The sequence below is a fragment of the Chionomys nivalis genome, chromosome 11 (genome assembly GCF_950005125.1).
Source record: "Chionomys nivalis chromosome 11, mChiNiv1.1, whole genome shotgun sequence".
Lineage (NCBI taxonomy): Eukaryota > Metazoa > Chordata > Mammalia > Rodentia > Cricetidae > Chionomys > Chionomys nivalis.
Window position 1 is genome coordinate 23531017 of NC_080096.1, and position 13953 is coordinate 23544969.

General features: G+C 47.3%; 1 protein-coding gene across 5 annotated transcripts in view; it reads right to left on the minus strand.

Annotated features, from left to right (window-relative positions):
• Phc2 (polyhomeotic homolog 2) overlaps positions 1–13953 on the minus strand; it is a 99963-nt gene that overhangs the window by 3793 nt on the left and 82217 nt on the right. For 4 of the 5 annotated variants that reach the window (XM_057783829.1, XM_057783828.1, XM_057783834.1 and 1 more), the window contains 5 exons: positions 9794–9996; positions 8225–8354; positions 7145–7259; positions 5845–5986; positions 4583–4859 (listed from right to left, as the gene is read on the minus strand). In XM_057783829.1, the coding sequence (XP_057639812.1) occupies positions 4583–4859; positions 5845–5986; positions 7145–7259; positions 8225–8354; positions 9794–9996 (867 nt within the window). Of the gene's footprint in view, positions 1–4582; positions 4860–5844; positions 5987–7144; positions 7260–8224; positions 8355–9793; positions 9997–12792; positions 12946–13953 lie in introns of those variants that run through there. The other variant, XM_057783831.1, reaches the window with a different exon arrangement.

Here is a 13953-nt window from a genome sequence, read left to right on the forward strand (position 1 = left end):
CGAGGGCTGGTAGCTGGACAGGATGAGGTCTGGTGGGAGAACCAGACTGAGGACACTGGGAAGAAGAAGGGTGGAGAGAAAGGAGTTGCCAGCCAGACACTGAGAGGAAACAGGGGTACAAATGAAAGAGCAGTAACACCTCGTAGCAGAATGTAGACTAATGTAAAAGGTTACTTTAAGTGGTCAGAGCTAGCTATAACAAGCATTAGCTGCTGGTGGAGCATTTGTAATAATAACAAGTGTCTGTGTAGTATTTGGGGGTGACTGCCGAGACACAGAGAAACTGCCTACAAATGGTGCCCAAACGCCTGGCAATGTAGATCCACATAAAAATCTGAAAAAAAAAAAAAAAAACAAAAAAAAAAAAGCCAAAAAAAAAAAAAAACCAGAGTCAAATGCAGCTTCCTGGTAACTGCCTCTTCTTGAGTAGACTGTTTGCTACTAGAAAACAGAGGCATGGCTCCTTTAAAAGACCCTGTTATTAAACACTTAAATGGGGTTAATGAGCAGTGGGCAGCATGCTACTTTGTGGCAGCATGGACCCAACAACTTCTCAGAGCTGGGGTGGTAAATGTGGCTCCTGCTGGTACCTCAACCATGAAGCTAAGCTCTTAGGGAGCCAAGGTGGGGAAGAGCCAACCACCAACGCCATACGCTAAGCTGAGCCAGGCAGGCAACAACTATAGCAGTTTAAGATTTGTCTTATGAGATCAAAAACAATACAGATGCTCAGTAAAGACAGATTCAGACGGAAAAGGCCTCCAAATGGGTTACAGTGTGTTTAAAAATGTACAAAGATGTGGGAGAGAAAAGAAAGAGTATAGAGTAACAAAAAAATGTATAGTTTTAAGTTTAGAATACTTAAAAAGAGAACAAAGTATTATAAAAGAAAAATCCGGGGCTGGAGAGATGTCTCAAAGGTTAAGAAAACTGGCTGCTCTTCCAGAGGTCCTGAGTTCAATTCCCAGCAACCACATGGTGCTCACAACCATCTGTACTGAGATCTGGCGCCCTGCTCTGGCGTGTGGGCATACATTGAGGCAGAATGTTGTAATAAATAAATTAATTTAAAAAAAAAAAAGAAAAATCCATGTAAAGATGGGAAATCATGGGGATTCTAGATCCGGTATATATTACGCTGTCCTTAAATATTGTGACTGCTGATCAATGAGCAGTAACTGCTAAGAAACACTGGATTATGGAAACTGCTAGATTAAATCAACCTATATATTTTTATAATATCTTGACTTCAAAATGGAATTCAAAAGGTGTGTTACTCTGGGAGAGAAGTTATGCTTTTACTTTCACAGGACATGAGAAGCTGTAGATTCACTACAGATTTATATGGATCAGATTTGTTTTGAGGAAGACCCCCTAAAAATCCTAACTCTAAACATAAAGAAATAAACCTAAAAGAGAGAGAAAGAGAGGGTAGGGAGGGAGAGAGGGAAAGGGAGATGGAGAGAGAGAAAGCTTTTCCGGTCTCTTTGGCCTTGGCGACAGAAGCAGAGTAACAAAAGGAATGTCATTCTTTGGAAAGCATCGCAATAAGACACACGTGTTATGCCACCACTGTGGCTCCAAGGCCTACCACCTTCAAAAGTCTACTGTGGCAAATGTGGCTACCCTGCCAAACACAAGAGAAAATATAACTGGAGTACCAAGGCTAAAAGACAAAACACTACCAGGACTGGGTATATGAGGCATCTAAAAATTTTCTATCAAAGATTCAGACATGGATTCCGTGAAGGGACAACCTCTAAACCCAAGAGGGCAGCTGTTGCAGCATCCAGTTCATCTTGAGGATTTCAATCTGTCATAAAATAAACATTCTGGTTTCAAAAATGAAAAAAAAAAGGGGGAGAGAAAAAAGCCCTACAAGACATGTAACATATATTTTACCTACTCAAATACAAAACAAAGAATCATCTTTGATTAACTTGTATACAACATATAATATATATTTGTATTAATACAGACATGCATGTTACCTTTGAGAGTTTATGTATTCTTTTTTTTTTTGGTTTTTCGAGACAGGGTTTCTCTGTAGCTTTGGTGCCTGTCCTGGAACTAGCTCTTGTAGACCAGACTGGTCTCGAACTCACAGAGATCCGCCTGCCTCTGCCTCCCGAGTGCTGGGATTAAAGGCGTGCGCCACCATCGCCCGGCTGAGTTTATATATTTTGGTGCAAGGGAACCAGACACCAAAGAAAACAAATGGTTCAGGTGATCCAGCCTTTCAAAATACCTGTTGCAGTTTCCTTGGAGTTCTCCATAAAGAATAGCTTCAAGGCTGCTGGCTGAGATGGTCCAGCCTCACAAAACTACTCCAGCCAAGACTTAAAAAAAAAAAAAATCATCATCCTAAATTTTCTCAGGGCTCCTCAAAGACACCAGAGCCCTCAGATAACAGGAAACAGTCTAGAAAAACAATACCCACATCCCTAAAAGATGGGTAACAGATGTTTACCATCATCATTGTTTGTTTGTTTGTTGAGACAGGATTCCTCTGTGTAGCCCTGGTTGTCCTGGAACTCTCTGTAGACCAAGCTGGCCTCAAACTCACAGAGATCCACCTGCCTCTGACTCCTGAGTCCTAGGATTAAAGGTGTGTGCCACCACCACCCAGCGTTTACTATCATAGTTATGTGTTGTTATTGGTCATAGTCAGGAAAAAAGCTAAACAAAAGAACTAAATTCAAGATTTTCTTTCTAAAGGAAAAAAAGGGGGATATGACACAGGACAGGAAAAGGATAGATGATTGAATCTACTTTAATACAAAATCAATCATTAATCTCAAAATATTTTACATTGGTATGAATTTTGGTTTATTGATACAAATTTAAAGCTAATTTTTTATACTGTATGCACACTTCTACTCTTGCTTAGGGCACTGTGTTTATGCAGTTTATTTAAAATGTATAACTAAGCCGGGCGGTGGTGGCGCACGCCTTTAATCCCAGCACTCGGGAGGCAGAGACAGGCGGATCTCTGTGAGTTCGAGACCAGCCTGGTCTACAAGAGCTAGTTCCAGGACAGGCTCCAAAACCACAGAGAAACCCTGTCTCAAAAAACCAAAAAAAAAAATAAATAAATAAAAATAAATAAATAAATAAAATAAAATGTATAACTAAGAAATAGAGATTAATAGTCATCTATAATTGTCAAACTTACAATCATGTTAGGTATGTTTTCAAGGTCATAAATAGATACACATACATACACACACACACACACACATCAAACACTTCAAAAACCTACAGAATATAGCATTTGATATGTTCAATAACCTAAGGCATTTCATGACTGGTGGGGTGGGCCCAGCCCCCAGTTGCCAGCCGCCAGCCTCCAGCTCCCAGCACATTGTGGGTGAGGCCATCTCTGGGCTGGTGGTCCTGGGTTTCATAAGAAAGTGGGCTGAGTAAGACAGTAAGCAGCACCCCTCCATGGTCTCAACACCAGCTGTGCCCTCCAGGTTCTGCCCTGTTTGAGTTCCTATTTTGACGTCCTTATATGATAAACAGTGATATGAAAATGTAAGCCTAATAAATCCTTTCCTTCACAATTTGCTTTTGGTCATGGTATTTCATCACAGCAGTAGAAACCCTGACTAAGCCAGCCTGTGGGCTCCCCCAAAGGACAGAGCTTATCTGTACGACCAGTGAGATCCTGTAGAAATGGCAGAGTATGATTTCTGAGGCCAGATCCAAAAGGGCATGATTTCTTCTGATAGCTCTCTAGGATTTACTAGCTATGGAGAAAACCTGCTTCCATGCTTGCCGTAAGAGGCCCAGCCAGCCCGTTCCTGCACACCATGGGAGAGAGGATTCCATTTCCCCGGAGCAGCCTGCAATAGCCTTGGCCTTGGCTGACACAAAGCTGCATCTTCATAAGGGAGCACGAGACAGGGCTGCAGGACAAAAGTGACCATCCTATGACAGACTTGAGGGCACATGACAGACAACAAATACCCGAGGTTAAGTTAGAATGATAGAACTGGACCCGGCTCCGTCTCACCTACAATTTCTATACCACACTCTCCCCTGCACAGGCTGGGGCGCCATCACTGCTGCCCTGAAGTAGATGCATAAGGCTGACAGAAAGGGAAGAAGTTTCAGGGTTCCCCTGGAAGATTCCAGAATGCTAGAAAATTTGCCTTTCCAAGTTGATACCAACTTCATATCCACTTGCCCTCCATGCCAAGGGCTATACACAGCGCCCACCATACCATACATTGTTGTCCTTGCTCAAGCTGCTCTCTCAGCCTGAAAAAGCTCCCTCCAACTTGTTCATTCTCATGACACCACAGTCCCTCCTGACTTCCTTCCCACCTTGCGCAGGAAGAGACAGAGCTAATTCCTCGCTCATGCACTTCACAGACTACGTCCTAGACTGCAGCTGTTTCAAATGGTGGTCATGCAGTATTCCATAGTCTGCTGTGTTAGAACATAAGCTTTCACAAGCAGGAGCCTTGTGTTCCTGCCTCTGCACCCTGGGTCCTGCTTCCTCCTGGAGGGAGGTGAGGTCTCCATCCCCTCTCATTCCCATTACTCCAGCAGGTAAAGTTTGCAAGGAACTCACCTGGCAGAGAGCGGATGAATTCATAGACATCTTCTACATTCCACTTTGTGGGCTCACTTGGCAGGAAGTGGTGTCCCATGCCTACCAGGTCCCGCATGTGCATGTCAGGGAGCTCCAGATCCCTCTGGCCTTGTCGCCGTCGGGAGGTGGATGAGCTGGCTGAGATGGGTGACAAGGGTTCCTCATAGCTTGAGTTGTCTGAGCACCGGCTGGAGTCTTCCTGGCTGTGTGTCAGCTGCAAGGCAGCAGTAACTGAAAGGGGTACAGTGCCTGAGGGCTGGGAGCAGAGAGAAATAAGAGTTCTTCAGGATTGGGGAACTGACCACTCCCACATCAAGCAGGGGTGGAGGCAAGTGCTGCTCCCTTTTCTACTTGGTTCCCTATTCCTAGGGTCACACCCCGTCTTCCTGCTCTCCCACCTCGGACAGTCAGTCCCTCAGCACTGTGCTGTGCTGCAGCACGCTGCAACCGCCTGCTCTTTAGTCTGTCCTGTAGTGGTGTCTTATGTGATCTGGACAACCAAGAGGGACTTCCCACATATGTACATCATGGACAGCAGTTTTTAGCAGATTCTTAACAAGGTACAAGATAAAAGTCATCACCACCCCTGCCACCGCTACCACCACTTAAGGATGAAGACTGCCACGCTAGGCTGTGAGTTCCTTTAAGACTATGCCCTTGGGCCGGGCGGTGGTGGCGCACGCCTTTAATCCCAGCACTTGGGAGGCAGAGGCAGGCGGATCTCTGTGAGTTCGAGACCAGCCTGGTCTACAAGAGCTAGTTCCAGGACAGGCTCCACAACCACAGAGAAACCCTGTCTCGAAAAACCAAAAAAAAAAAAACCAAAAAAAAAAAACCAAAAAAAAAAAAAAAAAAGACTATGCCCTTGGATCTTTAGTGCCCAACAGAATCACTGGCATGGAACTGTTAGGAAAAATATTTAATGGATGACTATCCACGTTCCTGATGGGGAGACCTTCACCAACTCAGTGCTCTAGTTTTCAAGGGAGCAAAAAGGTACCCGCGTAACATGGAGGTACCCTGAATAGTCTGTTTTCACAGGGCCAGCAGGGTGAGACCCAAGAAATCAAGAATGGATGGCAACCCCAAGGTGGGGTCATTCTAGGCTAAGACTACTGGAAGGGGGAAGGGCCCTAGGTCTAAGAAAAGGGGACCCAGAGAGGGCTGAATGTGAGACCTGTAAGAGGTGAGAGCAGCATGCTGGAGGAGACGCATGCCATGGAAACTCAACAGGGCTCTACCTGTTTCTTGGTGTCCTTGGTAAGTGTGGGCAGACTAGCTTTGCTGGCCCGTCGGCGGTTGTGGGTTGTGGTCCCTGCCTTCTGCAGCTTGCTCCGGTCTGAGTGGAAAAGTCCCACTCGTTTGGTGCATCCCACGTTATACCTGCGGGGAGGAGCAGTAAGTCAGAGCGGGGGCCCTAGGTGGCACAAACAGCCAACCAGAGTCTATGGGTACAAACCTACACCAGGACATTGCTGATCACTGAGACTCTGGGAAGGCACTTGAGCTCAGAGCCCTTCTTGAGAGGCAGGGTATGAGACCAGTCACCTTCTAAAACCAGTCTCAGGATGACAAGAGGGAGTGCCGGTGACGTGTTTAATTCAACTGCTCAGAGCACAGTGGCCTGTGGCCTGGCAAAGCTTGACCAAGAGTCCTTGGCTCCTTCAGCACAGCCTGGTCAGCATGGCTGAGGACAGAACTCTGGGGCATTGCTCACAACACCTCTGCCTGGAACCTAGAGAGCTCTTTTTGGGTTCTGGGGCGTCAAGGTCAAGCTGCTCCTTCAGAGAGCAGGGGGCACGTTAAAGCCGAATCCCCGTGACTCAGCTGTGTCACTTTGGGCACAGCCACTCTTTCATGCCTTAGTTTCCAACCCATAAAAAGGGCACACTAGGAAATACAATGGTGACAATGGAACAGTTGCCTAGCAGAAATGTTCTGAAAACAGGACCCCTTGCTCCAAGTTTCTCTCTGTCTCTGCTGCTACCTCTCTCTGTCTGTCTCCTTTTGTTTTGGGTTGAAACAAGGTCTCCTCAGGCAGCCCCTACTATATATGTATATATACTCTACTACTATACAGTGGAGGCTGACCTCACTCTTAAATCAGTCCTGTCTCAGTCATTACAGATCTGTAGCACCGTGCCCACTTTGAAGTAGCTTCTCAATAAATGACAGTGGCTTTTATCATCAGTTCTTTCCAGGCTGAATAAAAGCTTGCTGTGGTCCTGGGCTAAATTTTACTTCTGTGGAGGGCTTTCCCCTAAGGGCATGGCAGCTGCCGTTGGGGCCGAGCTAACAGGCTGCTTTGTGTGCCCGGACAGTGATGCTTCCTCTGACATACCCAAGGGAGGGGAGGTTCTTCTGGTTTCCCAGGTCTAGTGCACTCACCTGGTATGCTTGGGATATAGTGCCTTAACTAGGTAGGCCAAGGAGCTCGGAGGATTGATGAGCCTCACCTACAGCATCCAAGCTAGATGATGACTAGGAGGAGGACCCTGGAGACAGAAAGGGCTGGGCATGGCAGTGGGGCCGGCCACTCACCTCTTTGCACAAGCCATGGAGCAGAAACGCTTGGAACGCTTGAACTTGTAGGCAAAGTCCACCCGTCCACAGAGCTCACACTTGAGTTTGAGGGGGGTACCCTCCTCTTTGGATTCTGTAAAGTATGGAAATGGCTGAGTGTAGTGGTATTTCATTGTATTTTAATAAATAAAGCTTGCCTGAAGTTCACAGAGCACAACAGCTGCCCTGGCCAGTCTTCCAGACACACCTTTAATCCCAGTAGCCACGCTAGTTAGCCATAGAAACCGGGTGGCAGGGGTGCACGCCTTTAATCCCAGCACTAGAGAGGAATATAAAAGGGGAAGAGACAGCTCTCAGAGTCTCATTCTAAGGATTCCTGGAGGCAAAACTGCCATTTTAGACTTTATAGATAAGAGCCAGTGGCTGGCTGTTTTGCTTTTCTGACTTTCAGGTTGAACCCCAATATGTGTCTCGGGGTTATTAATCATGCTACAGCTGAGTGTAGGGAGAGATTGTGATAGGCTGGAGACAGTCCAACCGCAGGAGCTCCTGTCCTGCCTCTTCCATGTCTCTGTGTCCAATGCATTCATTTAGAAACAACAGACTCCTCCACTCATTTTGCATGGGTTAGGCCTCCCACTGGAGAGTCCCCAAGAGTGTCTGGTGATGCCTCTTCCAAACTGCGGGCCAGGGGCACAGCAGAGGTGGGCAGAGTCAGCATCCTTCTCCATGACCACCAAAGAAACAGAAGCCTTGCACAAGCTAAATAGAGTCTTTGCCTGGCCATGGCTGTGCCTCGGGCCTTCCCAACTCAAATTCAGGCTCTTGAGATAGCAAAAGGGGGGCACACCTGCCTGGTACTATCCTGATCCTCACTTCTTACAGTAAGTAAAATTCTGAGACCATGTGGTTGCTGGAGAGGCAGGAGATGAAGGCTCTTATTTCTGTTTCTGTTCTACAGGAAGAGAGGCGGAGGAGGTGCTGGGGAAATGTTCTGTGGGAAGGAATGTTACTTGTTCCCTGCTCAGAGTTCCTCCACAGACACCGAGAAAAGGGAAGCGTGAGGCCTGCCCTTGAGCCCTGCAATTGTGTGCATACCTTGCAGGTAGGGCTCCTCCATCTCTGAGTCAGTGGTGGTGGTATGGTCCTGCTGTGGAAGCTTCTCAGGCAGGAACCCCTGTGCATACTTCTTCTTGAGATTCCCCACCAGCAGGGACGAACGTCCCACCTAGAGGACAGGTGACATAGAAGCCGCAAGGTTTAGATCCTAGGCTCCTTGCCACTCAGCCTTATTATAATTACAGGTATAAAGCAGCCAGGCAGATATCAGCCCTCCCCAATTTTCCCACATGCCATCATTCAAGGGTGCCCCACTTAAGGGGCACTGTTCTGCTGCCCGGCACCCAAAGCAAGCAACAGTGGGCACCACAGTACAGGGACAACTCAAGAAGTCGGGGGTATTCTATCCTGCCAGGTGTGCCCCAGGGCAGAGATCCTAGTTCCCTCACCACTCACTCATCAGGTGCCTGGTCGTGTGTTCAGAGAGCACCAGAGGGGCAGGGCTAAGTGTGAGAGTGTATTTACAAGACTCAGTGTCCCTGTTTAGATTTCATACTGTTCCCTACCTGACCACAGCCAAGCCAGAGGAACAGGCAGCCCCAGGGGAGAGCAGGACACAAGTGACCCCAGCCACAGAGGAATGCCCTGTGACTGGCAGCACCAAGGCTGGCTTTACCTCTTCAGGCCTTTGTTTTGTTTGGGAAAGCTGGTGGCCAGCTCACATGGTCTGTGGTCTAGGATGATGTGAGCTGCTGTTCCATCTGCCTTCATTCTGCAGGCTCACGCTTTCTCCAGAGGGAGGGGCAGATGGACACCAGACTGGGGAGGAGGGGGAGGCCTGGAGCAGAGCTAGGTCCTTATAAGGTAAGCTGTCCCTGAGATCTGCCACTGGCTGCAGCCAGCCTCCAGAGGGAGAGGGCACAAGTGAGTTTGCCTGCTGACAGTTCGGAAAGTAGTTCACCCACTGCGGGAATCAAGCTCAGTCCTCTGGTGACTTTTAAGACTTTCCACAAATCCAAAGCATGAGCAACAGGCAGCAGTACCCCAGAGGACAGGGTTTCCAATACACAGTCCTACTGGGCCACACATGCCCTTGCCGAAGGCCCCTTGATCTCATCACTCCCTTTCAAGGCTCTGTTCCCAGAAGCACATCTCAGGCTGCACTTCCATGCCACCACTTTGGTTTCCACCATAGCTCAGGAACTGTACCAACAGGTTCCTTTTCCTAACTGGCTGTTTGGTTTTGGCATTGAAAACTCAATAAAGAATAATTTTCTGAAGTCCATTGTTTTTCATCAAATATCCCAAGGTGAACTAAGTCCCTCTACTTCAGGGGTCACAGGACACAAGTCAGCAATACTGCTTAGCCCATGAGGATAAACTTCTAAGGGGATTTTGTCAATTATTCTTGATCACCAAATCATTTTGGACTCTTGAAACTTGATCCTAGAGAGAAATTATTCTGACATTGTGAAGGACAGGGAAACCAGTAAGGTAAGAGTAAACTGTTCACATTTTCAGAAATTTTACATGGAACTGTAAAAATATTCTAGCACACATCTAAAATATATTTAAAGAAAAAAAGAGGGGAAAAGAAGTAGTCCGTACCGGGAAAGGCTCCGCCCCCTCCTGGATCACAAACCCTTCGATAACATGCGTCAGGATTTGGGGTTTCACAATGGCCTGTGGTGGTTTATTCTCACCATTCTGGGGGGCAGTGCCGGCGATGCTGGAGGCAGAGTTTCCGTTCCCTGAGGTCATGCCGGGGCTGCTGAGGTCGGTCAGTGCATGAACAATGCCCTGCCCTGTCTCTGCAGGAGAGAGAGAGAGGGAGAGAGAGAGGGAGAGAAGGGAGACAAAGTGGCAGGGATGAGAAACGGAGGCCAGCTTGGAGATGGACAGCCAGCACCCACAGCACATACAGGCCACAGCCCAGCCAGGTGCTCTCTACCCTCCACGGCCCATCACAAGTGGCAGCACGTCAGTGGTCCCACCACCAGGGTAAGCGCCATCAGTTTTCTAACAGTCTGGCTCTGCAGCTAGCAAGGTTTCTTAAACAGCTATTCAAGACCTATCGAAGTAGGCTGAACCAGCCAGAATTCTGCCCTGAGGAGTAAGGCTAAGGCAGTAGTGGTGAGACAAAGCAACACTGTTTGCAGAGAACTCCAAACAGTGACAAGGATACTTAAAGCCAGACCAAGAAGCTCCACTAAACACAGGCTCACGGTGTAATAGAGCAACCAGGTGGACAGATGTTAAAGGAACCTTCTAGGAGTCTCCTTGGAGGGTCAGATTCACAGCACCCTGAAACTGCTGCCCAGGAAACACCAGTGCACACTACCCTTTGGTGGCTGCTGCACTAAGTTATGGGGCCATTTTCTTTCTCCACTGCTGAAACGGCTGCCACAGCTGCCATTTTTCTGTTGATCCCACTCTCAACCCGACCTCTGGCTCAGTGTGCAGTGTACACTGCATCCAGCCCTTAGCAAGCACAGACCCCTCCACTCTCTCCTCCGGAGAACTCAACACAATGCACCAGAAAAAGATGGGTGACCCCTACGGCCTGTCAGGGTGGCCCGTCATCTCCCGAGTGAGGTGCCTCACTGCTGCAGGGTGCTAGACTCCACCACCTCATTTTAAGAGCCCTCTTCCCAGTCCCTGGCCAAGGCTGTTCTGTGTCACCAAGTGTTCATTGAGCTGAGGTGCTTTTAACCTGGAATAGTCTAAAAGAGAAAAGTGGAAAACCCATTTCTTAATTGCAACAAGCCTATTAATATCAAGCATAAGCCAGTGGTATATGATAAACAGAAACAGTATTAAAACAATAAAATAAAAAATAACTACAGACACTATCCTGAGTGAGGTAAGCCAGACCCAAAAAGAGGAACATGGGATGTACTCACTCATATTTGGTTTCTAGCCATAAATAAAGGACATTGAGCCTATAATTCGTGATCCTAGAGAAGCCAAATAAGAAGGTGAACCCAAAGAAAATCATATAGACATCCTCCTGGATATTAACCTTCATCAGGCAATGAAAGGAGACAGAGACAGAGTCCCACATTGGAGCACCAGACTACAACCCCAAGGTCCAAACCAGGAGCAGAAGGAGAGGAGAGCACGAGCAAGGAACTCAGGGCCGTGAGGGGTGCACCCACATACTGAGACAATGGGGATGTTCTTTCAGGAACTCACCAAGGCCAGCTGGACTGGGTCTGAAAAAGCATGGGATAATACCGGACTCACTGAACATAGCGGACATTGAGGACTGCTGAGAAGTCAAGAACAACGGCACTGGATTTTGATCCTACTGCACATACTGGCTTTGTGGGAGCCTAGGCTGTTTGGATGTTCACCTTAATAGACTTGGAAGGGGGTGGGAGGTCCTTGGACTCCCCACAGGGCAGGGAACCCTGACTGCTCTTAGGGCTGATGAGAGAGGGGGAGTTGATTGGGGGACGGGGAGGGATATGGGAGGCGGTGGCGGGGAAGAGACAGAAATCTTTAATAAATAAATAAATTAATAAAAAAAAATAACTACAGAGCCGGGTGGTGGTGGCACACGCCTTTAATCCCAGCACTTGGGAGGCAGAGGCAGGCGGATCTCTGTGAGTTCGAGACCAGCCTGGTCTACAAGAGCTAGTTCCAGGACAGGCTCGAAAACCACAGAGAAACCCTGTCTCGAAAAACCAAAATAAATAAATAAATAACTACAGTACATTGTTACTTAGGTAACTTCTGTACAGCACACTGTTACTTAGGTAACTTCTGTACAGCACACTGTTACTTAGGTAACTTCTGTACAGCACACTGTTACTTAGGTAACTTCTGTACAGCACTTTCTATGAAGACATTATTTCATGTTGTAGAGATGGGAACTCACAGAGTCTGATCAGGGACAAGGACTAAAACCAGAAACATTCAGTGACAATTTCTGACAGGACTCCAGTATACCTCCAACCTCAGGGTCATTTTCTTATTACAAGTTCTGGTTCAGAAAACCAGGAGCAACCTTTGAGAGTAAGAAAGCACAGGTGGTAACATGCCTTCAGTTCTCATTCCTACAGAACCAACTAGGAGCAGACTCCAGAGCTGAGCAAAAGCTGCCCAGGAGACACAACTGACAAGGGTTTTAATTCTAATTTCTGGGGCTGGTGAGATGGCTCAGTGAGTGTCGTACAAGCCCATGGCCCCAGCTTGATGCCCAGCACCTATGGTGGAAAGAGAAAATCAACTCTGAAAGTTGTTCTCCGACACCACAGGTGCAGCGTGTGGCCAGTGCACACTGCACGTTACTATGTGTGGATGCTTGCACAGACACACACACAAAATAACGTTAGAAATCTTAAAATTAATTTGTATTTGACCCAAAGCCATACCAGCAAGTTAAAAAAATACCCTTTAAATGTTTGTGCTAATGTGGAATAAGTTTAATAGCTTTGGCTTTTCTGTAGAAAATTGGAGACAGTCCCAATTTTTCCCTCCTCCTCCTCCTCTTCTTTTTTTTCTGTTTTGTTTTCTGAGAGAAGGTTTCTCTGTGTAGCAGCCCTGGCTGTCTTGGAACTCACTGTGTACACCAGGCTGGCCTCAAACTCACAGAGACTCACCTGCCTCTGGATCCCAGGAGCTAGGAGGAGAGGTGTGCGCGACCACTCTGGATCCCAGGAGCTAGGAGGGAAGGTGCGCGCGACCACTCTGGATCCCAGGAGCTAGGAGGAGAGGTGCGCGCGACCGCTCTGGATCCCAGGAGCTAGGAGGAGAGGTGCGAGCGACCGCTCTGGATCCCAGGAGCTAGGAGGAGAGGTGCGCGCGAATCCCAGGAGCTAGGAGGAAAGGTGTGCGCGACCACTCTTAGCTGGAAACTCCCTTTGGAATTTGTCTCTTTTTTTTTTCTCCAGCAAGAGTATTTAGAAACTAAAAATACAAATTTTTAGAATCTAGGAATAGCCATGATCTAGCTAATGACAAAAGGAACCAAGTTAAGTTTCTCTTTTATTTTCATTTACTTACTTTTTGGAGACAAGGTTTCTCTGTATATACAACAGCCCTGGCTGCCCTGGAACTCACTTTGTAGACCAGGCTGACCTCAAATTCAGAGAATAGCCTGCCTCTGCCTCCCGAGTGTTAGGATTAAAGGTCTGTGCCACCATGGCCTGGCTTCTCTTTTAAATTTTAAAGTCTGTGTTTATTCCATTTTTCCTTGCTTTTACTTTCTAATATTTTAGGTTTAAATATATATAAATACAGATTTTATTAAAATGATGGATAACGGTCGTGCACATCTAAAGCTTTCAATGAGAGCTGAGTGCTACATCCAGACTCCAGCGAGACAATCCCTGCGGATCTGAATGTGCTGTGGACAGCAGAGAGCAAGGTCAGCTCCCGTCCACCACCTCAAGCAGTCTACAGCACTCCCCACCCAGTGACTTCTAGCATGTCTGTCTGAATGCTTCCAGCAATAGAGGAACTAATTTGCTACCTTGGGGAGTACGATCACAAAGTTCTTCCTTACAATGAGCCCCAAATCTGTCTTCCTGCTAATTTCTGCAATTAATCCTAGCTATGTTCCTTAAGACTGGAGAAAGGGTCTAATCAGATAGGTACACTGAACAAACAAAGGCTTAGCAAGGCCTAGGGACTATCTCCACCAGTGAGTGAATTGTGCCAACTCCTGGCCCTCTCAGCCTGTTCCATGGGCTAGCAAACCCAAGTGTGCATCTCATAGAGATATTTTTGATTCATATCTGTCTCTCCATCTAGAGACAAGG